Source organism: Bidens hawaiensis, unplaced genomic scaffold, assembly GCF_021521415.1.
Source record: "Bidens hawaiensis isolate Kalapana, Puna unplaced genomic scaffold, B.hawaiensis_p1.1 tig00015706_1, whole genome shotgun sequence".
In the NCBI taxonomy this organism is placed as follows: domain Eukaryota; kingdom Viridiplantae; phylum Streptophyta; class Magnoliopsida; order Asterales; family Asteraceae; genus Bidens; species Bidens hawaiensis.
Genome location: NW_027492402.1, coordinates 315,086 through 339,694, shown reverse-complemented (window position 1 = coordinate 339,694; position 24,609 = coordinate 315,086). Strand labels below are relative to the sequence as shown.

The 24,609-nt window shown below is 43.0% G+C and overlaps 1 protein-coding gene across 1 annotated transcript; it reads right to left on the bottom strand.

The window, feature by feature from the left end:
• Window positions 1–13,181: 13,181 nt before the first annotated feature.
• On the bottom strand, window positions 13,182–21,916 carry LOC143549618 (uncharacterized). Its single transcript, XM_077040485.1, has 8 exons — window positions 20,184–21,916; window positions 18,311–20,119; window positions 17,542–17,720; window positions 17,319–17,463; window positions 17,016–17,229; window positions 16,702–16,935; window positions 15,941–16,617; window positions 13,182–13,963 (listed from the first exon to the last, which is right to left on the bottom strand). The coding sequence occupies exons 1-8, from the start codon at window positions 21,792–21,794 to the stop codon at window positions 13,289–13,291; spliced, it is 5,544 nt and encodes a 1,847-aa protein (XP_076896600.1). The 5' UTR covers window positions 21,795–21,916; the 3' UTR covers window positions 13,182–13,288.
• Window positions 21,917–24,609: the final 2,693 nt, after the last annotated feature.

The window sequence follows — 24,609 nt, the reverse complement described above, 5'->3', positions numbered from 1 at the left end:
CGCTTCCGAGCCTTCACGCTTCCAGCTACCAGGAGGCGGAATGGTTCGCGAAGATATCTCTTGTCCAATCTCCGGTTTACCGGTTTCCGGAGTCCGGGATGGTAATGCTGGGGATGAGCCGGGTATGGAAGGAGGCGTCTCGGTTTCCCATCCTTCTCGAATACGGTTTGAATTATATTCCTTATGGTATGTCTTGTCTTTTTTGCTGATTTGAGTTTGTCTTCTAACTGTTTCTTTTCTTTCAGAGGGGAACAATTTGGAGTCGCTCCTGTACCCGCGGGAAGCTGACGGTCCCGTGCGGGTGGGTACTCGTGCTCTAGACGAGAACGAGTTGCCCATCCTGGAACAAACAGCGGATCGGTTTGTGGAGGTCTATCCGCTGGGCCACGAGATCCTGAGCCACCGGCGGCCAGGTAAGGCGTTATTCTATCCTCCCCCTCTCAATGCTGTACCCGCTGCTGGAATTCCTGACATCCTGTCTTATTCTAAGGAATCCGCAGATGGTCCTCCGTTGGTGCGGAAGAAGAGGGCTGCCGGTGGGAAAGGGAAGGAGAAGGTGGCCTCCACAGCCGATCCCGTGGTCCTATCTGACAGTGAGTCAGATAATGAAGAGGTGGCGGGGAACCCCGGTGGTGAGAAGACCACTGTTCCGGAGGCTACGACTGCTACCTCCGGAGTACCAATGGCGACGACGGTGGCCGGCGTCAAGAGACCGGCTCCATCGGATTCGTCCCCGCCCGTCCGTACGTTCAAGCTCAAGAAAACCCGTAAGTACAAGCATCCTTCTTATCTTTGTAGATTTCACTTTATAAATTTATTGAAACACTTATCTTCTTGTGCAGGCGTGGATGTTGACGCATTCCAGGGTGGAGCGCAGAGGAGTACCTCTCCGCCGATGACGGTAGGCTCGGTCAGCCTACCTGAGGCGACGACCCAGGCGCCTGCGCCTGCTTCCGCTGGATCAGTTGCTCACTCCTTTGAGCCGACTGTTCCAGCCGAGATGACGTCACCGCCGGTGGTAATTGCGATTTTTACAGCATCTTTCACCGAGCCGGCGGTTACGATTGCTGCAGATTCTGCGGCGGCGACCCCGACGGCGACCACGGCGGCCGCTACTATGCCTCCGCCACCGGCAACGACGGCCGGCCCATCAGGTACGCGCAGGGCTTCTCGCCAATCTTTGCCACCTTCCCATCTGCCCGACCTTTTGGATGGATTTCCCTTAGGTTCAGGCGATGGGTTCGGTGGCTATCGGCCTGTGATCGACCCTACAGGTGCGTAGGGTTCTTTTGGCTTTTATATTTTTTTCTTCATCTTTTCGTAACTGCTTTGTTTCTTTTGCAGTGTCGGATTCCAATGAAGTGTATGTTCCGCGATGAAACATCCGCCGAGGAACAACCCTTCGTACCCCTGTGGAGTGCGTGGAATGGGCTCGCCACGCTGCTCCCCATGGTGCGTTGGGGGAAGCCATGGCTAGCTACCAGGAGGGTAGGCTAACCAATGAGCTTCGGGTTCTCCAGGCCCGGATGCAGCCGCGCGTCGAGCTGCTTTGTCGTGAAAACGAAAAGTTGAAAGCAGCTCGCGCCAAGGAAGTATCTCAAGCGCGGGCTCTTCGGGAGGAGAACCAACAGTTAGCCGCAGCTGCTGCGGAGAAGGAGAAGGCCTTCAAGGCCCTCGAGGTTGAGGTTCAAGCGCGACTCGAGGCCCGCTCCAAGGCTGCCCAAGCTGTTAACGAACAGCTTCGGCTAGCTAAGGAGACTGCGAGGAACGCGACCGAGAGGGCCACCAAGGCTGAAGCCGTTGCTGAGCCTTTACGCATGGAGAACGAGGAGCTCAATGCCAAATTAGAGGCTCTCCAACGTGCTCATGATGCCTTGGCGATGGAAGATGCCAAGAAGCTCCAGGAGATCTTGGACCAGAGGGGCGTGCTTGACCATACTGAGCGGAAGCTTAAGGGCGTCGAAGAGGCTGCCGCAAAGGAAGTGCTACTTGCCAACCTTAACAAAAGCGAAGCCGAACGCGCCTGCACCCAAGCTCAAGCCGCCCTTAAAGAAGCTCTGGTTGCCAAGGAATGGCTTCTTCGAGAAGCGTTGTCTCAGGTATGTTTATCTTTACGTCTTCACGCTTTCCTTTGTTCATAGAAAAGGTGTTTGACACTTGTATCTTTTTTTTTTTTTTTTTTGTAGGTTGTGCATCGGGTCTTCTCAGAGACTACCTACGATGATGCCATGAGCGCAGCCCTCAACGCTTCTCATGAGGATGGGGAAAAGGCCGGCTTCCTGCTTGGTCTAGGGTTCGTTGAGAGAGGCTTCCCGCCTTCCAACTTCCCTTTGTTCGATGTGGACACCGAAGCTGCATATGACCAAGCGGTGAACCAATATGCCGCCTTTCCGCATCCGGTGGTGGAGAAGGTGAAGGAAGTCGCTGCTGCTGATGATGGACTTGCTATCCTCAAGGCTTTCCTTGAACCGCCACGCTCTACTGATGGGGCGGGTCCAAGTGGAAGTGGTCCTGAAGCTTGATTCTGAAGATCCCTTCCCGCTGCTAGGATAGACTTTGTATAGATTTACTTTGTAGGCGGGTAGTTACCCGGCCATTGTAACGAACAATTATGAAATATAAATCTTTGTGCGGCTAAGACCGCTTCTTTCATTGGATTCCTTGCTTTATATGACTTGCATACTTTAGTTTAAATTAGCAATTTTCCAAGTGTTTTAGAATAAGTTAACCTTTGAACGTGGTAGATGATAGGTTGAAGTTTTGCTTCCTTGTTCGTGATTGTGCGGGTAAGACCGTCACTTGCACTTACAAGGATGGCTAAACTTTTACTTACATCTGACCTGCGTGTAGGTTTTCCTCATCCTTTTTTAGTATAAGTTAACCTTTGGCCGTGGTAGATAAGTTGAAGTTTTGCTTCCTTGTTCGTGATTGTGCGGGTAAGACCGTCACTTGCACTTACAAGGATGGCTAAACTTTACTTACATCTGACCTTCGTGTAGGTTTTCCTTATCCTTTTTTAGTATAAGTTAACCTTTGAACGTGGTAGATAAGTTGAAGTTTTGCTTCCTTGTTCGTGATTGTGCGGGTAAGACCGTCACTTGCACTTACAAGGATGGCTAAACTTTACTTACATCTGACCTTCGTGTAGGTTTTCCTTATCCTTTTTTAGTATAAGTTAACCTTTGAACGTGGTAGATAAGTTGAAGTTTTGCTTCCTTGTTCGTGATTGTGCGGGTAAGACCGTCACTTGCACTTACAAGGATGGCTAAACTTTACTTACATCTGACCTGCGTGTAGGTTTTCCTTATTTTTAGCGTTGTTTATGCGGGTTTTGCCGCCTTCCACACGTAACGACTTACTTCTTCCCCTATTTATGCGGTGAATACCGGCACTAGTGTGGGAAGTTCATAAGTATAAAGGTAAAGTTAACACATTGTGAAAGGAGAATCATTTCCATTAGAAGTGGCTCTAGGCCTTTTCTTTACAAGTTTGGAATTGATCTACATATAACATTTGCGTAATTGAGCTCCATTCCATGTTCTTGGGATGGGAGTACCATCGAGCCTTTCAAGTCGGTATGCGCCTTTTCCCAGGACTTCTTTGATAATGTATGGCCCTTCCCAGACCGGGGCCAGCTTTCCTGGGCGCTCTTGGTTTGAAGCCTCGTTGTTACGCAGTATGTAGTCTCCTATACTGAAGTTGCAGAGTTTTACCCGCGTGTTGTAGTAATTTTGCATTTGTCGTTTGTAATTCTCTTCACGCACTGCGGCCAAGTCTCTGCGTTCCTCGGTTAGCATAAGGTCTAACCGTCTTTCCGCATCATTGTCTTCTGGCTGACTCAAGACCCTTGGTGAGGGTAGACCAATTTCGACCGGGACCATGGCTTCAGTGCCATAAGTGAGGCTGAACGGGGTTTCTCCCGTACTGGCCTTCTTCAGCGTTCTGTTTGCCCAAAGGATGTGCGGAAGCTCGTCCACCCAGCCGGATCTGTGTTCCGATAGTCTCTTCTTGATGCCTTCGACGATGCTCTTATTTGCTCTTTCCACCTCACCGTTACCTTGCGGGTGTGCCACTGAGGTAAAGGTGTGGGTGATTTGAAGTTCTTTTAGCCACTGTTGTAGCTTCTTGTCAGCAAAGTTGGTGCCTTTATCGCTCACCAAATTCTGTGGAAGTCCAAAACGACAAATAATAAATTCCCAAATAAATTTTTTGATATGTTTCGCGGTTGTTTGGGCTAAAGGTTTTGCTTCTATCCACTTGGTGAAGTAGTCGATGGCTACCACTAGGAACTGAACATTTCCTGCTGCTGTGGGAAATGGGCCTGTCACATCGATGGCCCATTTCTGGAATGGCCATGAAGAAGTGACGGGAACAAGTTCATTCTTCGGGCGGTGCGTATTGGGTGCGTAAAGCTGGCAAGACCTGCATTTTCTGATGTATGCCAGTGCATCCGTATGCATCCCCGGCCAAAAGTATCCCGTGTTGTTTAGCTTGGCTACAACAGCGCGGGGTCCTGCGTGTACTCCACAGATGCCTTCGTGTACTTCCCTTAGGAGGTAGTCAGCATCTTGGTTGTCCACGCATCTTAAGAATGGGCCAAGAAAGTTACGTCTGTAAAGGATGTCATTGACGAGTTGATAATTCAGTGCTTTACAGCGTAGTTTTCTTGCCTGTGTTTTTGATTCTGGTAGTGTTCCTGCTGCAAGGTAATTTATTATTGGTGTCATCCACGTTTCTGTACCGGTTTGGATGACACAAATTTCCTTGTGCGGGACTGATGGTGCTTCGAGGAGTTCAATGCGGATGTCCTTTCCCAAGTGGGTGAAGGCTAGTGATGCAAGCTTGCTTAACGCATCCGCAGGTTTGTTTTCGCTGCGCTTGACGTGTATGACTTTACAATCATTAAAATCACGCATAAGGGTCTTTGCCTGGGCGAGGTACAGGGCCATTGTGTCGTTCACAGCCGTGTACGTCCCATTTATTTGGTTGGCCACCAGCATGGAATCCACGTGGGCTTCCAAGTTTTTCACTCCCATCTTACGCGCAATTCTCAATCCGGCCAAGAATGCTTCATATTCGGCTTCGTTATTCGTACTTGGAAAATCCAACCGAATAGCGTAAGTATATTCTTGGCCTGCTGGGTTGGTTAATTTTAACCCTGCGCCTGAACCCTCGTTACTGGCTGCTCCATCAGTGTAGAGTCGCCAGACATCATTGATGTCCTGTGCTGGGGAGGGTTGAGCCTCCTCCTGGCACTCTTTCTCCCGCGAAGCGGGGACTTCTGCAATAAAATCGGCCAGGACCTGGCCTTTTATGGCTGGTCTTGGCTTGTACTTAATTACATATTCTCCCAATTCAATTGCCCATTTGGCTAGACGTCCCGATAATTCGGGTTTGCCTAGAACGTTTGAGAGTTTGAAGTTGGTGAGAATGGTGATTGGGTGGCCCTGAAAATATCGCCTTAACCTGCGTGAAGCGTGTATAAGTGCTAAGACTAATTTTTCGAGGGTAGAGTACCGGGTTTCTACGTCTGTTAGTACACGGCTAACATAATAGATTGGCATCTGGATGCCTTTTCGTTCTATTAGCAGGACTGCCCCGGTTGCTCTATCTGTTGCGGAAAGGTATAGGATTAACTCCTCTCCCGCTTGTGGTGCTGTAAGTGTTGGGAGTTCGATCAGGCGTGACCGAATCTCCTGAAAAGCTGCTTCCGCTTCTGGTGTCCAGCGGAAGTGCGTTTTCTTTAAGCAGTTTCTCAATGTTGACACGAAAGGAAACGACTTATCCGCATGGTTTGCCAAAAAGCGATTAAGTGCGACTAGTCGTCCATTCAGTGTCTGAGCCTGTTTGATGGTGGTAGGTGATTCCATTTTAACAATGGCTTCGACCTTTTCAGGGTTCGCTCTGAAGCCATCTTTAGTAACAATGACTCCCAAGAACTTCCCTTCTTCCATCCCAAATGAACACTTGCTCGGGTTGAGCTTCATGTTTATCTTTCTGAGCGTGTTGAAAGTTTCTTCAATGTCTTTCAACATCGCTTCTGGCTCGGGGCTTTTGATGACCAAATCATCCATATAGACTTCCAAGTTTCTCCCGATTTGGGCATGAAACTCTTTGTCCATCAGTCGTTGGTACGTGGACCCTGCATTCTTAAGTCCGAATGGCATCATTTTATAACAAAATGTACCATCGGGCGTCCGAAATGCGGTTTTGTCCTGGTCATCTACGGCCATGTGGATTTGATGGTACCCCTTATACGCATCCAAGAAGCATTTAAGGCGAAATGGTGCCAACGAATCCACCTTAAGATCAATTTCTGGTAACGGATAACAATCTTTGGGGCATGCTTTGTTCAAATCTTTGAAATCTATGCACATGCGCCATTGTTTGTCATTCTTCGGTACCATTACGGGATTTGCAACCCATGTTTGATATCTACTAACGCGTACGATGCCTGCGTCAAGGAGTTCCTTGACTTGGGTTCTACACGCGTTAGTTTGTTCAGGCCCCATTACTCTGCGCTTTTGTACGACCGGCGTAACAGCCGGATCGCACTTGAGCTTATGCTCCGCCTTACTTCGGGGTACACCAGTCATGTCAGCTGGTGCCCACGCAAAGATGTCAGCGTTTTTCTGCAGTAAGCGTTTGAGTAAGGTGCGGGTGGGATCAACGATTGTTGGTCCAATGGTAACGGCCTGGTCGGGGTATTTGCCATTGAAGGCCCATTTTTCCGGTTCGGTGATGGTTGGTTTAGCCATTTTCGGTTTGGGTTTAGATGAGACAGATGCGATGCATACCTGGGGAATGCCAGTGATCATCGCTACACCCTCAGCTGTTGGCCATCCCATCATGCCGTGGACTGAAGATACCACGGCGTTGAATCTTGCCATCCCGTCTCTCCCGAAGAGAATGTCGTACGTGTGGTGTGGCTTCCTCATCACGACAAAGTCCACATCCTCTGTGCGGGAGTGTTTTCCATCTGTAAGAGTGACGGGGAAAGATAGGATACCCAGGGGGGTTTCTGTACTGCCGTCAAACCCTTCCATTGAAGCGTAGACCGTTTCCAGGCGTTCTTTGTCTTCATCATCCAGCTTGTCAAAGAACTGTCTGTACATCACTGTCGACGAAGCGCCGTTGTCAACAAGAGTGCGGGAAGTGATGTAATGCCCCAGCTGGCTTTTGATGACGATGGGGCCTTCTTTGCTGGGGCCTCCTGGCACTCGCGGGAAGCGCACCTCAGCCTCCTTCCACGCGCATGGTTCTGTCACTCGTCTTTTTCTTCCTCCGACCTTGCCATGAACCATGTTGATGCTGATGTCGACGGGCTTTCGTCCGTTACCTCTGTACCGGTTGTCATTCCTTCCTCCCTTCCTGATTGATGCCACGAGATGTGCAAGTCTTCCATCCTTGACAAATGTCTCAACAATATCCTTCAAGGATGTGCACTCTTCAGTACCATGACCCTTTGTCCCGTGGAAATCACAGGATTTGCTTTGATCCGCATTAGGTTTCTGCCGGATCAATGGGGCTTTTGGCCATGGCAATTTTTCCGTGGCAAATATCTCCGTGACGCTCTTGGTGAGTGGCGTCCACCGGTGTTTTTGGTTTGAAGGGTGTGTGTTGTCCCTTCCGCCAACAAGAGGGCGAGAGCTGGATGAGGTGTCAAAGTTTACCCTTGACTGCCAAATACCTAGCCGCCTCTTTTTGTTCTGCCGGGCGGTCCTAACGTTGTTCTCCCTTGTCCTCTGCGTGTAGAGGTGTGTACTCTGGGGAAGATCTCTTCCCAACTGCTTCTCTGTCTCGGCAAAGCGCTTGGCTGCCGTCATGATGGCATCCCATGTGGATGGCATGCCGTCCTTACCCGTCAGTGTGCGGATAAGCTCTGGGTACTCGGCGCCCTGGATGAAAGCGGCGCGAACAAGATCTTCACTTATGTTGCCCAGACTCAGCTTCTTGGAGTTGAAGCGGGTGATGAAGTCTAGTAAAGATTCATCCTCCTCTCTAACGCAGTTGAGGATCGTCCACTGCTCTTCAGTATACTTCCTCTGCTGGCTGAAGTGCTGGCTGAACTTGTTCTGAAAGTCCGCCCAGTCATATATGTGGTGGACCGGTAAACGATCGAACCATGCCCTGGCTGCTCCGACCAGAGTCATCTGGAACATGTACCACCACGTGGGTTCCGTCCAGTTACTGACGGTAGCCCCCGCAATGAACCTGTTCAAATGGTCGTCTGGGTCGGATAGACCATCATAAGTGCCAATGTTGGACATTTGTTTGGCACTTCTCGGGGCGATTGCTTCCGCAATGTCCCTTGCAAATTTTGACTTTCCTGCATTCGTAGCAGTTGGTCTAAAGGTTTTGGAGAAGTCACGCGGGTTTCTCTCCGCATTTGTTGGTTTAAAGGCTTCCCCAAAATTCCTTTTTGGCTGGGAGTCCGTTTCCTTACGCTTCCCTTTCGCCTTATGGCGAGGGTTTGCGTCGGTATCGGACTCCTCCCTCTCGTCGTCTGAGTACTCGCCCTCGCTGTTCATAATGAGGTGTTGGCGAGTACTGCCGAATTCGTCAGCCTGTTGAACTGAACGCAAGCGTTCGTCCAATTCAGCTTGGAACTCTTTCTGACGTGCTTCGGCCCACGCCTTCACTTGATCTAGTGTTTGGCGAGGGACCCTCGTTCGTTTTTCCAGCTGGGTATCGGTGAACCCCAGTGGAATATTTACTGCACTTGCCCCGGCTTGGATAGTCGGGGTAGTGTTCGTAAGGATTGTATAACCACCGGTGTTCCCCCCAGTTGCTGGGGTTGTTACCGGGGTTTCTTGGTCGGTTACTGGCCTTTGGACCGGAGTAACGTTAACCATTTCTTCAGAAAATTTGAAAAAACTAAATTAGTTCTAGCTTTTATGCACGGATGGCGCCAATGAAGAAACACTAAGTGACCCGGTGCAGATTATAAATAATCTGGGGGTTAAGTAATGTTTCCCACGGATGAGATCTAGCTGAGAAGGTTGTTCTTCAGGAGACCTGCAAAACAGACACCGTAAGCTCGTCACTGAGAAGGGGGGGGGTTCCTCCTTGTGACCACCATCCGGCGTGAGAATCAGACTAGATTGCTCTGAATATAAGTGTATATTAAGAGATTGCTAGATAACAGGATAGCAGATGATCTTACCATTCCAAGATGTTGGAGTATTTATAGCCGAAGGTAGGTTTCCTAGAAGGTACAGCCGGCTGAATAGTATTCCTGTTCTACCAACAGTGGACTGTGCACAGGCCATACTGGTTGGTGGATAGGTTACGGCCAACAGTAACAAAGTCGGCTGCACTGTTCCACCAACTGTAGATTATGCACGTCCCACCTACTGTGGATTATACGCAGGCCATGCTGGTTGGTGAATAGGTTACGGCCAACAGTAACACTATTCCACCAACTGTAGGCTGCGCACGTCCCTCAGTAAGAGTTGGTGAGTAGGCAGCGGCTAATAGTGATACAGTACTAGAGGGTGCTCCTCCTCGTACTGTTGTCGGTGAGCTGTCACCCTGTGATTGGCTCATGGGCTGTTCTGGTCAGATTGTCTGTCCTATCCATACCTTGGTAGGTATAGTACAAAAGATCTTTCAGAATCATACGGACTGGCTCATTTTGGCGGGATTGTTCCCGCCTTGCTCATTCCTTCATGTGACTACTGAAGTATCTATTGTCTTGTGCGTGTAGCCCTGCTGTCTGCGGGTAGCCTTCCCTGATGGCTTGTATCCGCAACTGCGGGAACAGGCGGGGTACTTCACCATTGGGAGGCTTTCCCTGCGTGTTCAGCTTGCGTACTGCGCGTACGGTTCTCTGAGCATGGTGGGTCCTGCGGGAGCAGATGGCCTTTACGCAGACGTCCCTGTTCAAGGTGAGTCTTGCGGGACCAACTGGGCTCTGCTGGGACCTACCTCTTCAGGTTTCAAACCAAAAATGAGCTTTAGTTCAACCATGTTATGGTAAAACAGTATAAAAAACGAGTTATTCGTTATATTTGTTTATGACATATAGTGGTGATGTTAGAGTTGGCGTCAACGGTGTTCGCTACAGTAACTATTCAAATAGTAAATTAGTAATGGTGAAATGCGGATGGTAGACTGGTAGTGTTGGTCCCACATATATCAAATGAAACACTCAAAATTTCAACAAGCAAATAGTGTAACAACTCGGTTGGGGTGTGACAAATAGTAAATTGTGCGGATATAAAATCAACTTACATAACTTGACATGAGAGCGTTTTCAAATGCAGCGACAAAGGTTGTGTTGCTAATGACACTTGTTGAGGTGGTGGTCATGTTGATGGCCCACGGATATTGCACACTCATTTGGTCACATTTTAAGTTAGCGTGTTTTATATGAATGAAGTAATGAACTTAGATCAGTCGTATAAACAAAATAGTTTAAATCAACCACTTTAAAAAAAACAAAATTTACTCAAGTTGTAATAAAAATACACTACATAACAAATGTGTATAATGTATTAAGTCTTTATTAATTAGCATTTAGCAAGATACATTCTCCTTATCATTGTTTGGTATTAAAATCATAAACCACAAATCAACTTAATAGACCCATCACAATCAACAACATATATCACCAATCTATATCTATAATAATACAATATATAATTATATATACATGCTTCCACTTCTATATATTATATACTCTCCACTAACTAACTTTCCCTCCAATTTAAACCCCCACCCTAACGGAAACTTATGCCTCCACCTTACACCACCACACAACCACCGTCTCCTTCAACACAAAACCCCCGGTCACCGGACTTACACCGCGACGAGTAATGGGTCAAGCGAAAGGGCAAACATAACCACGGGAGGAGCAAGAGCGGTTGTGTGACCGATGAGGATATCGATGAACTTAAGGCTTGTATTGAGCTAGGATTTGGATTTGAACACTCCCCTAAGTTGGATGATCGTCTCGGAGAGACGTTACCGCCGCTTGAGCTCTACCACGCGGTCAACAAGCAGTATTTGGAAACGGTTTCCAAGTCTTCGGTGTCTTCGGACTCTAACGTTGTCTCAGAGTCCGAGTTGTCTTCTCCGGTGAGCAACAAATCACACGCTATATTCGGCCACGGTAATTTGATTTTCTTACAGTAATTAATTAGGTTGGAACCCGTGTAATACACAGGTTTAATAAAAATAATAATCAGTAACAAAACTAAGTAAGCATTAAATAGTTATTTAAAAAGATTTAGAAATTGTAAAAGAAGTGGAAAACAAACTTATTTATTAGTCACAAGGAGAAGGAGAAGCATGAAAAATAAATGATAGTAATTAAGATTTAGGAATTAGAAAAATGTTTTATCGGATTTTAATAATCTCGATAATAATTCATACTTATTTTATCATCACTGACGGTCCCAAATTTCAAAAAATTTGCCCCCAATGGTCCCCCGTTAAAAATGACTTGACGGCGTTATACTTTTTTCTGAATATCAAACTATTTTTTTAGGGCTTTTGATCGGAATGAAGATACGGATCGACTGATGTAAAACTTAACTTGAAACGGTGATCCAAAGGACTTGACTTTTGCTTCATTTCGTGTGTTTGAACTTCCAATTAACAAAAAATCAAGTCGTTTGAATCACCGTTTCAAGTTAAGCTTTACATCAATCGATTCATATTCTCATTCCTATCAAATGCCAAAAAAATTAATTTGAAATTCGATAAAAAGTTTAACGTCGTTAAGTCATTTTTAGGGGGGGGCACTAGGAGCCAACTTTTTGAAATTTGGGGCCGCCAGTGGCGATAAAATGAATAGGATTATTATCGGCCGATACCAGTCGATATGGATTATTAAAATCCAATAAACTTTAAATAAAACACGAAAAAATAACTTATTTATTAAGTGAAAAGAAAATGATAAAAGTAAATAAGAGATATTGTGACAAGTGAGGCTCTAACTATTGTATACGGTTTATTGTAGACGAGAATCCACAAACGATGAAGACAAGATTGAAACAATGGGCACAAGTAGTCGCTTGTTCAGTGCGTCAATCATCATCGTCGTCGTCGTCATCAAGTTGAACAAGACGAACACTATGTTAACATGGTTAGATCACAAGTAATGAACTCTAACCAACACATAACAGACTAAGTGAGAATGATCTAATGAATAATGAGTACATATGTTAATAGTGTTTGAATCTAGCTAGTTAAAGCATGCACATGGGTTCACATTTGCTTTTGTATCATGATATGATTTAGCTTTCAATTTTTTTTTGCTTTGATTTATCTCTCTTTTTCTCTTTTTGGTGAGTGGTATCTTGTCTTTAATTTAAAGGATTTTGGTGATTTGATATCTTGTCCCACAACTTTATGTAAACGCGTTAAGTTTTTGTTGGTGATATTATTATGCATTTTGCTAGCCTTCACACTTACCTTTAATGCAATTTGACCCTCGTAGGGTTAAACTTATTGACTTATTGGCTTTTTAAAAAACCGATATTTTAGCTTTCTGAAATAGCTAAAAAGTTGTTTTTAAAATGCCACAAATCTAGACTTTTAACAATGGCTTTTTGATAAAGCCAATAAGTTAATAATTAGTTTTCAAACTCAATCCCAAACATGCCCTTAGCAAACTCGTTAGGAATATAAAAGATAAACGAACTTCATAATAAGGTATTATTTTTAATGCAAAAGGAACAAATCATCCAAATTTAAGTGTTATGGGAATGGATTTAATTTAGCAACCAATTTAAGCTTGAAGAACTTGTGGAGGTTGTAAAAGTTTCATCCCACATTGGTGTTTGGAGTATTTCAAGATGTATTGTGTTAGCTTGTAGTTTTGTTGTTATGGGACTTGGTAGCATTTACCTGTAACCCGAGCGTGAGTATCAAAGTTGGCTGGACTCTGGTTGGACTCGGGAACACAGCGTTAGTCGTTAGAGCCAGTCGTATTGTTACATGACAATTAGAAAAGTTAGTTGATAGTTATGTAACCATGTTGATCATCAAAGGTCTATTCTGTAAACAAAGGGTTAACAAGTTGTGCATAATCTAAGCAAGTCATGTATGAAATGTATGAAATATTGGTTGTATTGGGTTAAGTTTTATTACACCTTGAAAAACAAGTAAATCATCAAACTTGAATACATCAACAACACCAACCAACACACAAAAATCATAACATTCTAAATTCTTCTCTTCTCTTCTCTTCCTAATTTCCAACTCCATAATTGTACTAATAACTTCTACATAAATATAACTATTCAATCAAACCTCCAAAAAACAAAACACAAAAACCTCAACCCATTGTAGAACCTGAACCTGAACCCGACCCGGACCCAGACCCACCTGGACCGGGCTGTTTTGCAACATAAATCTGCTTTACTTTCATCGAAGACGGGAAACCTTTATCTGCCCCCATGGATTGTTGGTGGTGGTATCTTCCATGAAACCCAGGCCTGCGGTGAGCCCACTGACCGCCAACGGGTTTGTTCTTTGGAGACACCCCTAAACCGCCTCTTTGATACCCGTAACCGCCAGCATGGTTATTATTGTAATGTTGAGAAGACGAGGTTTTAACCGGTTGGTGTTGATTCTTGAACTCAACACTGCCGCCACTGTTATTATTGTTCTTTGTAGTTCCTGAAGAGATGTGACTGACAGTGACGGGAGCTGATGTGGCGGAAGAGGATGGCCCGGATGAGTCTACCAACCTGAATTCGTCTGGGAAATGGGTGATGGTTGAGTCTCTAACAACTGGGTAAGCCCCAGAAGGGTTTGAAGGCTGAGGTTCAGATAATCTATTGGGAGGATACGTTGACTGGTCAACTGGATGTCCTACATGGCTGCTGAACTGGGAAGGTCCGGTTGTGGCTTCGGTTTGCTGCTGTAAGGGTAGTGACACAGGGACCGGATGAAGCGGTGATGCTGGTACGTGAGACCATCGGGCTTGGACCACCATGTCGGGTGCAGTCTGCTCAAATATTTGATCAAGTTTTTTTAGTACTTGTATTATGAGAAAACTTCATATATACGTAACAAACTTCAGAAATATCATATATACCCAACTCAAAAATTAAAATACCAATATGGCCTTTAAAACTACTCTAAAATATTAAAATAAATACTAAAAAACAAGAGACAACTTTACGCTTAGTTTATTAAAACTTTTAAATTTATAAACTGTCATATTCACCAATTTAACAAGTGCTTATTAAATTTTTTACTGCATCTGTGAAAAAAACAATCGGCTACTTGATAAATTTATACAGAACTTTAGTCAAACTATATGCTTGATAAGTACAAATGTGGCCTTTAGGCCCAAATTGGTTGGTCAATGGTTATTGTGACAAACTTAAGCCCATGTTTAACATGATTGGTCTTTCTATCAGAAATTAGTTTTGGGGGTTGAGTACAAATAGCTCTTGGGCTTCTTGATTCAAAAAAGTTTGTTTTGGCTATTGGGCCAGCCTTAGGCCCATTTTAATCAAAAATGCATTTGTTTACTAAAACATATCTATTTTAAGTGTTTCTTGTGCTTTCAGACAAGATTAACGGAAGAGGAGGCTATTAGGTAAGTGATAGGCACCGGACCAGCAAAACGGATAAAAAGAAACGGTTAGAGAATGGATAGACCTAATGGATAGACCTAATAGGGCAATGGATAGACCTAATGCTCATTTGTGATACAGAAATCACCACATTCACACAAACGACCAATAGGGCAATGACACCAAACCGGAGATACAGGCACACCACTATGGTTAGATAATCGGGTCTATAAAATCACCACCCAACGTGGCACAGTTGAGCTAGCATAGACGAATCAATTTAACTCGTATTCCAATGAGATATATCAACACAAAACTTTTCTTCATCATAAACTCTGCCTTCTCGTTTCATTTCATTATGCCTTTAATCATACTTACAAGCTAGAGTTTTATGGAAATAAGAGGTCAGATCTCTATCATTCTCCTCATGTTGACAAAAGTTTGTCTTCAAACTTTAAATGCCATTATCATCCTTTCTTATCACAAATTTTGCAAGAGAAGGAAACCCATATTGACAATGGTCAACATCAAGCAGATGGTGTTCAAAACCATAAATACATTTTCCAATGAGGGTCTGGGGCTACGATCATACGAGATACAGATACACCACTCGCAACTCTTAGGGCTGCGGTTTTAGAAGATCACAGATACAGTTACACCACCATGACCTTACAATACCGTTCCCATGATTACTTCCTCAACTTGAACAATCAACTTAAATACCAGCTATTCTGATGAAGAGAACAAATTCAACTCTTTTTCTCCTTTTTTTAAGGTTCTTAATCCGATAATAATATTATGAGTTAGCCATTTATACAAAATTTGCAGAAACCCGTCTCTAATTCCAAAGCCATTTGCTCCCAAGTCTATTATTTTAAAAGCATAGTGAAATGATGAAGGCAGAGTTTATGATGAAGAAAAGTTTTGTGTTGATTTATCTCATTGGAATATGAGTTAAATTGATTCGTCTATGCTAGCTCAACTGTGGCGCGTTGGGTGGTGATCTTAGACCCGGGTTATCTAACCGTAGCGTGCCTGTATCTCCGATTTGGTGGTGTTGCCCTATTGCTCGTTTGTGCGAGTGTGTGGTGATTTCTGTATCACAAACAAGTTTCTAACCATTACTTTTTTATCCGTTTTGCTGGTCCGGTGCCTATTAGTCAGCTTGGCCCAATAAGCCGTTTTAATCATCAAATATATCATTTTATGAAATATTTACGAAACCCTTTATATATAATTATTATAAATAAGGATCATTTGTTTTAAGTTAGAAATAATATTTGATATGTAAATGGTCAAAAACTAAAAACTAAAATCCCATTTAAATAAGGTATATACGATATTTTAGGTTTGAGTTATAAGAAAACAACAAAGAACAATTAAAGGAGCCAAAGAGTTACCTGAAATGGAGGCACGTCAAACATTGTCATAGGTGGACCCATGGGCAATAGGGGTGAGCCTGGGCCAAGATGCTGGACTGGAGGCTGCATGTTAGGCGGGTTGCGGGGCCCAGAAGCCATATGTATAGAACTTATGTCTTCACCTCTACTAGACGAAGTTGGATCATGCTTCCAATCGGGTTGTTTTCCAGATGGGATATATGTGGCCCCCATAAAGCTCAAGCCCACCTGCCCGAACTGACCAACTGGTGCATAATGATTATAAACCACCATATGCGGTGGAGCTTGGACACCAGGTGGACCAATAAATGGACCCGTGAATCCAGCAGGACCGTAGAACGAATCCATCCCAGATTGGTTCTGCCACGCACCAATATGCCTTGAACCTGGCCCAGTGGGCTTTTGGGCTTGTGAATTGGGCCCGTCAGATTCGTCATGTGGGCCAAATGCATAGACCGGACCACTCATCATGGGGTGGTTCATATCATAGAACGGAAAGTGAGACGGTGTGGACGCAGGGAAATGAGATAACATTTGGGTTGATGAGCCCTGAGGACTCGGTAGTGGGGTCCACAAAGATATCGGTGTGGTTTCAACTGATAGATCAGCAGGAAGTGATATACTAAGTGATTCCTCAGGCTTAGATTGACTTCCAGATTGTTGATCCCCAGGCAATCCTACAACACATTTCAGATGTTAACAGATCTAAATCAATAAACAGATAAATATTATTACCAAATGTTATGGAATTTGATGCTCACCTCCTGGGCCAGAAACTGAAACGGCCCCCAACACGTTTCCAATGATCTCATTAGTATCAATGGCAGCCACATCCACAGATGAAACATCTTCAACTTCAGTAACACAATCATTTTCTGTTTTCAAAACATTTTGAGTATTTTGAGACGTATCGGGACGGAATAACCCAGGAGCCCCAATCCCATGTGAAACAATACGGATACTCGGAGGAAGAATTGTTGGGGAAGTAACCGCCCCTGTTCATGAACAAAAACGATGACATCATCATTATTTGAACATATGAAGAACTCAATATAGTATTTCAATAGGTTCTTACCAAACTGAATCTTTTCACCTGCAAGCAGAGAGTTGACTGGGCTTGAAGATGATGAAATTGCCTTTCCCTTGGTCAACATTGATGAGGATGACAAAACAGGTTCACTAACCAAAGTGGTATGATCGCCTATAGATGTTACATGTGTCGTATTAATAGCATTGAACCGTGCTGGTTTCATAGCCTCATCCAGTTGTGTCTGAGTTAAAGGGATAACCTGTGGGTTGTTTTATAAATAGTTTAATATTTATTTAAATTTTCATGCTTAGAATAAAAAAACATAAAAATAATGTTTTCACTTTTCACCTGTTGGTCCATTTGTGCATTACCCCAGTCACCAAGAGACGTTTGAACATCATCAACAGCCCTAGTTTCAGTTTCAAACATAATATTTGAATCATGATCTTCTGCAGCATCAGATACTGCAGATGAAGATTCTCTTTGAAGATTCCTGCAAAGCAATGTATAATGTTAATTATGAAATAAAAAGTTTTCAATGTTATTTTTAATTCTATTAGAAAAAATATACTTGCTATCATCCACAGTAGGTGTGTCGATTGGAGCCAATGCTTCAGAAGCCGTTGTTGAAAAGTCATCTGACGGTTCTTTTTTAGTAACATCCGAACGTGTTTTCTTTGATGGCTCACTAAACGATGATGAAGATATTTTATTTGAACGAGTAGAGGTTACAGAAGCCCTTCGTGGTTGCTGAAGAATTAAAAGAAATATTAAAATCCAAACCATAAAAAAGATTAAGCTCGTAAACAAACTGAACATTGTGAACCGTTTGGCTGGAAGTACACTTATGTTCATTTATTATATAAACAAATGAACATAAGCTAAATTTTTGTTCTTGTTCGTTCATTTATGTTCCCGTTTAAGTCTGTGTGTTTACATTCAGTTATGTTCACTAGTTTTAAGTTCATGTTGACGTTCTTTCATATATATTAGTTTAATATTTTTAGGTCCATTACAATTTAGTTTAGTTTTATGAAATAAACATATCACCACTTACAGTTTTGTCTAGTTTTTTTTATTTGTTTATACCTGACATACTGATGTTCACGTTTACTCCCATTCGCACCATTCATCTATGTTCGTTCATTTGTGTTCGTGAACGCTCATTTATACTCTTAACAAACGACGATAAACAGTCATTTTCTTGACGAACGAACATGAACAAGAAAACTCCATTGTTCGTGCTCAACCGTTTGTTCAATAAAACTGAAACAAACGAACATGCAAGGTTTGTGTTTGTTTACAAGCCTCAAAAGGGAACCTAAACTAGGGAAACTAACCTTTGTAACACGTGATTTTGCCTTGATTTCTTTTTCTCTCTGTTCACGGCGATCATTCAACATCTGTCGTTTTGACCTCACTTCTATGAAATCATCTTCATCGCTTGGACACTCTATACCCGGTTGCTTATAAACATGCACAACCCCGCTTTGCAAAGGTGCGTCAACATCTGCTTCCGGAACGTTCTTTTTGCTGTCAACAGTAGACGAACCCACCTGAGTTTTTGTTTTCACAGTTTCTTTCACGGGCCTGCTTTGAGAGACTATCTCAGCTTCATGCGCAGCCCGTTTCATATTGGACCCCACTTGACGCCTATACCCACTTCTTGTAAAATTGCCCGTTTCATAATTATTCACATTTTCCCGGACTCGAAACTCAGTTCGTTGGATCGGGCGTCGATGTTTCCTCTCGTTAAAGCCCATGGAATCATAAGGTTGAAATGATCTTGGACCCGAATTTCTTGTTGGGTACATGTTTCTCTTCCCCTTATTAGACGGGCCCGGGGCCTTTGACAATGGTACATTTTTATCATTATTATATGTTCCGTGACCTTTTTCTTCAATTTTTGTAACGGGTTTAGATGCAATTACATTATCATCGGCATGTGAGAGATTGTTTTGATTATTCAATGAACTGGATGAACCAGTGTCGGTTTTCATATTGATAACAGAAGTTTCTTGAGGAAATTGGTAAGGTAGATAAGTTGCAGAATTATGATTAACATTAAAAAGGGTATTATGGGTATGGTGAATGTTTGGAGGCACGGGAAGAATTCCTTGGGAAACGGGAGATGTATACCTCAGTTGACCAAATTGAAAAAGAGGCGGTGGTTGTGACAGGTGCATGTGGCCCAATGATGAACCAACAGGTGGATGAAGAGGAAGAGGCATCTGTATAGAGGGAACTGGTGATGGTATGAGAGTCAGGCCAGAAAATAACCCAAACTGGAGTTTAACAGGTGTTGTAGACTGGCCAGAAGAAGGATCACCCAAGTGACTAGAAGAAGTTGAAACGGGCTGTTCATTGATCAGTGCATCAACTGCTGCTTGTTTTTCTACAACAGTAACAGAAACTTCTGGCGTATCAATGGTGTTTGTATCCCCGTCTGTTTTCAAATCATTTTCAGACTCATCATCTGGAAGTTTAACTTCAACGCCCTCATTAAATCCCAGTACCGTATTTTCCATCACGTTAGTTGTGTCTTTCTTCTCGAGTTGCATATTATCAAACTCATGTGTCAGGTTAATGTTGTCATCAGGTAATTCATGCACTTCATCTTCTTCACCATAACCATCGTCTTCATCATACTCTTCTTGCTCTTGCATTTCATCATGATTCTCAAGGCTCCATTCTTCATCTTCATCGGTTGACACAGACTTTAATGTTTCCATTGTAGTCAAATCTGCAGGCTCATCATTCACCACTTCCTTCCCTTCACCAGAATCATCCAGCTCATCATGAGACAAATGTGTTGGCGAGCTAGGTGGACTCGAAACTGAGAGAGATGACTGTGAATCACACCTTAGTGTCTCATTCTTCTCCAGATTCTGTGCCGTAATTCCTTGTTGAAAATCAACATTATCCGATTGTACAAGATTATCCTGAAGACCGCCATAATTCCCTGTTCTTGCAGTTGACTCTAGAGAACTTGAAGGACCTGAGATTTCATTCTCGCCTCTAACTGATGATCTGGGCATGGATAACGATGGAGGAGGAGGAGGAGGAACACGAGGCTGTTTCATTGGATACTGTGACCTCCCATAAGAGTAAATCTTATCTGACTCAGCATTCATATACAACCGTTCTGAAAAAGATTAAGTATTATTACGAGAATACCCCTGTCCCCAACCAACATTGTTAAAGTATTCTGGCTCGGTATCCCTGTTTCCATCCCCAAAAGTATGTTGATCTCCCACTATGATGACCGTTCTCTTGGTCGTTTAGTAAGAAAGATGAATTGCAACCAACTTCAAATGCTTCTCTTTTCCATGGACTAACAGGTTTGGAGGACTGAAACCGGTCAAAGGGCCGGTCAATGGCAGATGAATCTGAGCTTGCTGAAGTTATTCTCTCCACCATTCTTTGATTAACTTCCCAGTTATCAATATCTGAATCCATAGACGTGTCACTATCTTTTCCACCAACAGGGACCTCATCATCTGCACCACTTTTTCCAACTTCAACGTCCCGTTTCGCCATTCTAGCTTCCAGTTCTAAAAGCTTATGTTTGGCAGCTTGTTTCCTCCTCTCCTCTTCTAGAACCATCCTCTTTCTCTCTTCTTCACGAGCAAGTTTCTGGTCTTCGGCTTTCTGAATTGCATCCAATCTTTCTTGTTCTGCAATCCAAGCAGCTTCTCTTGTTTCATCTTCCAATCTTCTTCTTCTTTCTTCTTCTTCCAAAATTGCCCTTTGCCTCTCTTCATCCTCTCTTCGAGCTTGCTCTATAGCTCGTTCATGTTCGTCAGCAATTCTCTGTCTTTCCATCTCTTGCATCTTTTGAACTCTCTCCAGCTCAGCCTCAAAAGATTCCCTAACGGGATCATGAAAATCCGTCTGGTTAATCACATCCTTCTTCTTCTTAACCACTCCAAATAAATTTCCAGTAAACGGATCTACTTCATCATAAACACCAGAACTGAGATCCTTCTGACTAGAATCATTTAAGTAACCTCGTTCACCCTTTGAAAACATAGACCTACCACCAACAGCAAAACCTGACTTTGACCCTTCGTTTCTGTACCTAGGAGATTCTATTGACTGACTCCAGTGTCTCACTTGCCCTGCATCTCTTCTTACATACGCAGGGTCTCGGTTTTCTGTCACCACACCATAGTGAGCATTGTTTCTGTCACTTATAGGTTTATCTTTGTGAATGGAAGAACTCCTCCAAGAGTTGACTTCTCTGTAAGGCTCGGTTTTAACAACTTCAGAGTTAGAACTCTTTGCAACAGGCAGACCACATCTTTCAGGTAGATTATTAATCGGTTTGTGAGGTAAAACACTGCTTCTAGGCACATCAAAATCTCTATCCCAATAAATTTCACTTTTTGGCTGCTCTTGATCTCTGCCATTTCTACCTATAAATCCATGACCCGTATCACGCTCATCATCAGCCCAATCAAACCTCGGGTTCAACCGTATGAGTGGCAGAGGGTCCTCTTGCTTCTGACCATGATCCACACGTGCACTACTCGGTCTTAAACTCTGCACACCGGTTCCACTCCCACCGTTTGCATCGTGATGAGACGAGTTAAAATGAGAACTGTTTCTTAGATCATTGGACAACTCCTCACTAACCAACTGTCTCACTTTTTGAAAAGACGCTTCCTTTTGCTTTTGCGCAGACCCCGTCGACGAAGGCAACGCAGCCCGCAAAGACGGAAAATCCTCTCCCCTCAACACCATAGCTTTCGGCACCGAAGCCACATTCGAATAATTCACCGAACCCGTATCTCCATGCGCAAACCTAGCCGACGGAGGCATATAAGCACCGCTTCCTTTATCACCTCCACTTTCACTATTCCGCGTACTCTCCAAACCGTCAGTACCAACTTCCTTATCCCGCAAACCAACACTCGCAGGCTTCGTCCATCCCAAACCTGACGAACTCGGTCTCGACCCACTCCCGGACCCACCGCCACCTGCCACCCCACCGGCAGCACCCGACGCGTCACTTTTCTCAAACTCTTTCCTCAAAGAAGGCAAGTTCAAGGGGGGCGGAACGGATAGTTTTGGTGTCGGCTTCTGCAACGGACGGTTTCGGGATAGAACAACCATCCCACCGCCCGCGTGAACACCTCCACCGGGTCGGGGTTGGGCGGCGGGGGCGTAAGTATGATGAGAAGGTTGCCCATATAACTTATTCAAATTGACGGATACGAATCTGGATCCGGAAGGCCCGTGGTTGTTGTTGGTGGCCATAATCCGCAACAACGCATCAAAACCCTAACCCTAGGTTTATTATATTATATTATCTGTTTCACGGCGATCAGGTGTGTGAACACACGTGGATAGTAATAAGCAGATCTGTTAGTAAAGCTATATCTGAAATGGAATAGAATAATAATAATAATTAATGATAAATACGTATAATAATAATAATCAATTAGGCGAAGACGATTAAGTTACCTCCGGTGATGTGACCGGCGCCGGAGACGGTGACGGAGATACGCGCCGGTGAGATTTGGGGAAGTGGAGAATCTGATCGAAACCTATTTTGGTTCTGTGTACGGGTGTGTTCTAATATAATGATTGTACGTTTTAAGCCCTTTCACTTTTTAAACTTGTACTCACTTTGGGTTTACGATAAGCAAGAACATTTTGTGTCACGTAAACGTCATATTACTCTTCTTTTTACTTTATTAATAAAATATACGTTTTAAATGATATTAGAAATAATAGAATTGAAGTAAAATGTAGTTGTTAAAATCGAGTGTTTTTCACGCTTAAGTGCATTTAAAGCGCGAAGCAAGTTAATTGCGAGTTGTGTGCCTCATATATTTAAAGTGCCAGTCGTTTGTTCTCAACCTTCCCTGCTTACTAAATATCATTTAAATAACATTTGGCTTCAGTTACTAAATGATTACAATATTCAAAATTTGTGATTAGATTTTAGTTTTTTAATATTTGGAAATTAGGATAATATGATAGGTGTGTTAATGCTTCAATTGTGGATGGATCAAATTGTTGTTCTTGATAGATAAAATGAATGCTTATAGAGTTGTTGAATTAAAGGATAATATGATAGATGTGTTAATGATTAGGTTTTTCTAATTATTAAGATGTAATTGATACTTCATGTTTTGGTTTTTGGTTATTCTATAAACTATTTCAAGAATGAATGTATGTTTTGTTATGATGTTATATTTTAGTTAATTTTTTGTTTTTTTAATGTGCGTTTTTTTTTTAAAAAAATCGGGCGTTTTTTTTTCGCGCTTATCGCATGGGCGCTAGGCCCAGCCTTAACGCTTTCGAGTGCTTATCGCATTTGATCATCATCATCATCGTACTCAGTATATCCCACCAATAGCAAAGCTATGGTAGGGTCTGAGGAGGGTAAGGTGTAGACAGCCTTACCTCAACCCCATAGGGATAGAGAGGCTGCTTCCGGTGAGACCTCTGGCTCGATAGTAGTTTTGCATCAAGCCTTGGACATAAGACACATAACACACAATCATCGGGACACCGGCTGATTGGTGCATGTACCGTTGTCTTTCGGCTATCAACGCCATCACATGATGCCTGATTAACCTTCCGCCACTTTTAACGTTATTTTCACGAGATTAGTAAAATAACGTCAAAATTATAGTGCAATTTGATAACTATGAGTATAACATCTAATTATTTTTTATGTAAATCAAGATAAAGAAAGCGCATATTGTGGTTGGATATATAATTAGGTCAAATTATTTCATATTGATGATAGTATATCATCCATTTGGCTTTATTATGATCAAACAAAAAAACCTAACTTTTTCATCAAACATACTTATCGTCTTCTGTGCGCGCGCGCGCATGTGACATTGTTGTTATCGGAAGGACCATATTTAACAAAAATTGATAAAAAAAAAAATTGATATACTCAATTAAACATTGGTGAAACCCGATGCTCAAGATTTAAGGGCACAACTTACCTCAAGTGCTAGGCTAGCCCGAGTTCAAGATTTTGTACCTTCATGTTCATAATTTGAGTCAACCCTTTGTTTAAACTGTAAAGTTTGATGGGCCCTTCTGAAAGTCGTTTGAATTTCCTTCCATTAACTGATAATATGAATGATGTCGCTTATTTGCAAGCTCCATGCATTCAATTATCATTTTTTTATATGCTTAAATCGTTCAACATATTGTGAAAATTTCTTCTATTATCTCTCATTTCTTTATACATTTAAAGCTTATTATCAAAACACATGTAGCTAGTACGCTAGAAATTTTAGTTTAATAAAAAAACATCAATAAATAAAGAAAAAAAAACACAACGCATTATAATGTTGAAATCTTCCCTGTAATTTTTTAGTTCATGTGGGTTTACATCATGAAGCCTCAAATTGGTCTTGCATCCGATACTAATTCATGTAATCTTCACTATCCCTAGGTGTATTAGTGTGATATGCAAGTAGAATGTAATAAAATCAAGCATACCGTAAACACATATAGTTGAGATGTTAATGTCTCCGGTCATTGTTGTTTTACGTTAATGATTTATTTGTTTTATGTGAACTTCTATGTTTGTCTTCGTGTAAAGGTAGAGTATGGTTCATTAAAGCATACCATAATATTTCATTTCACCCCTCTAGTTTTC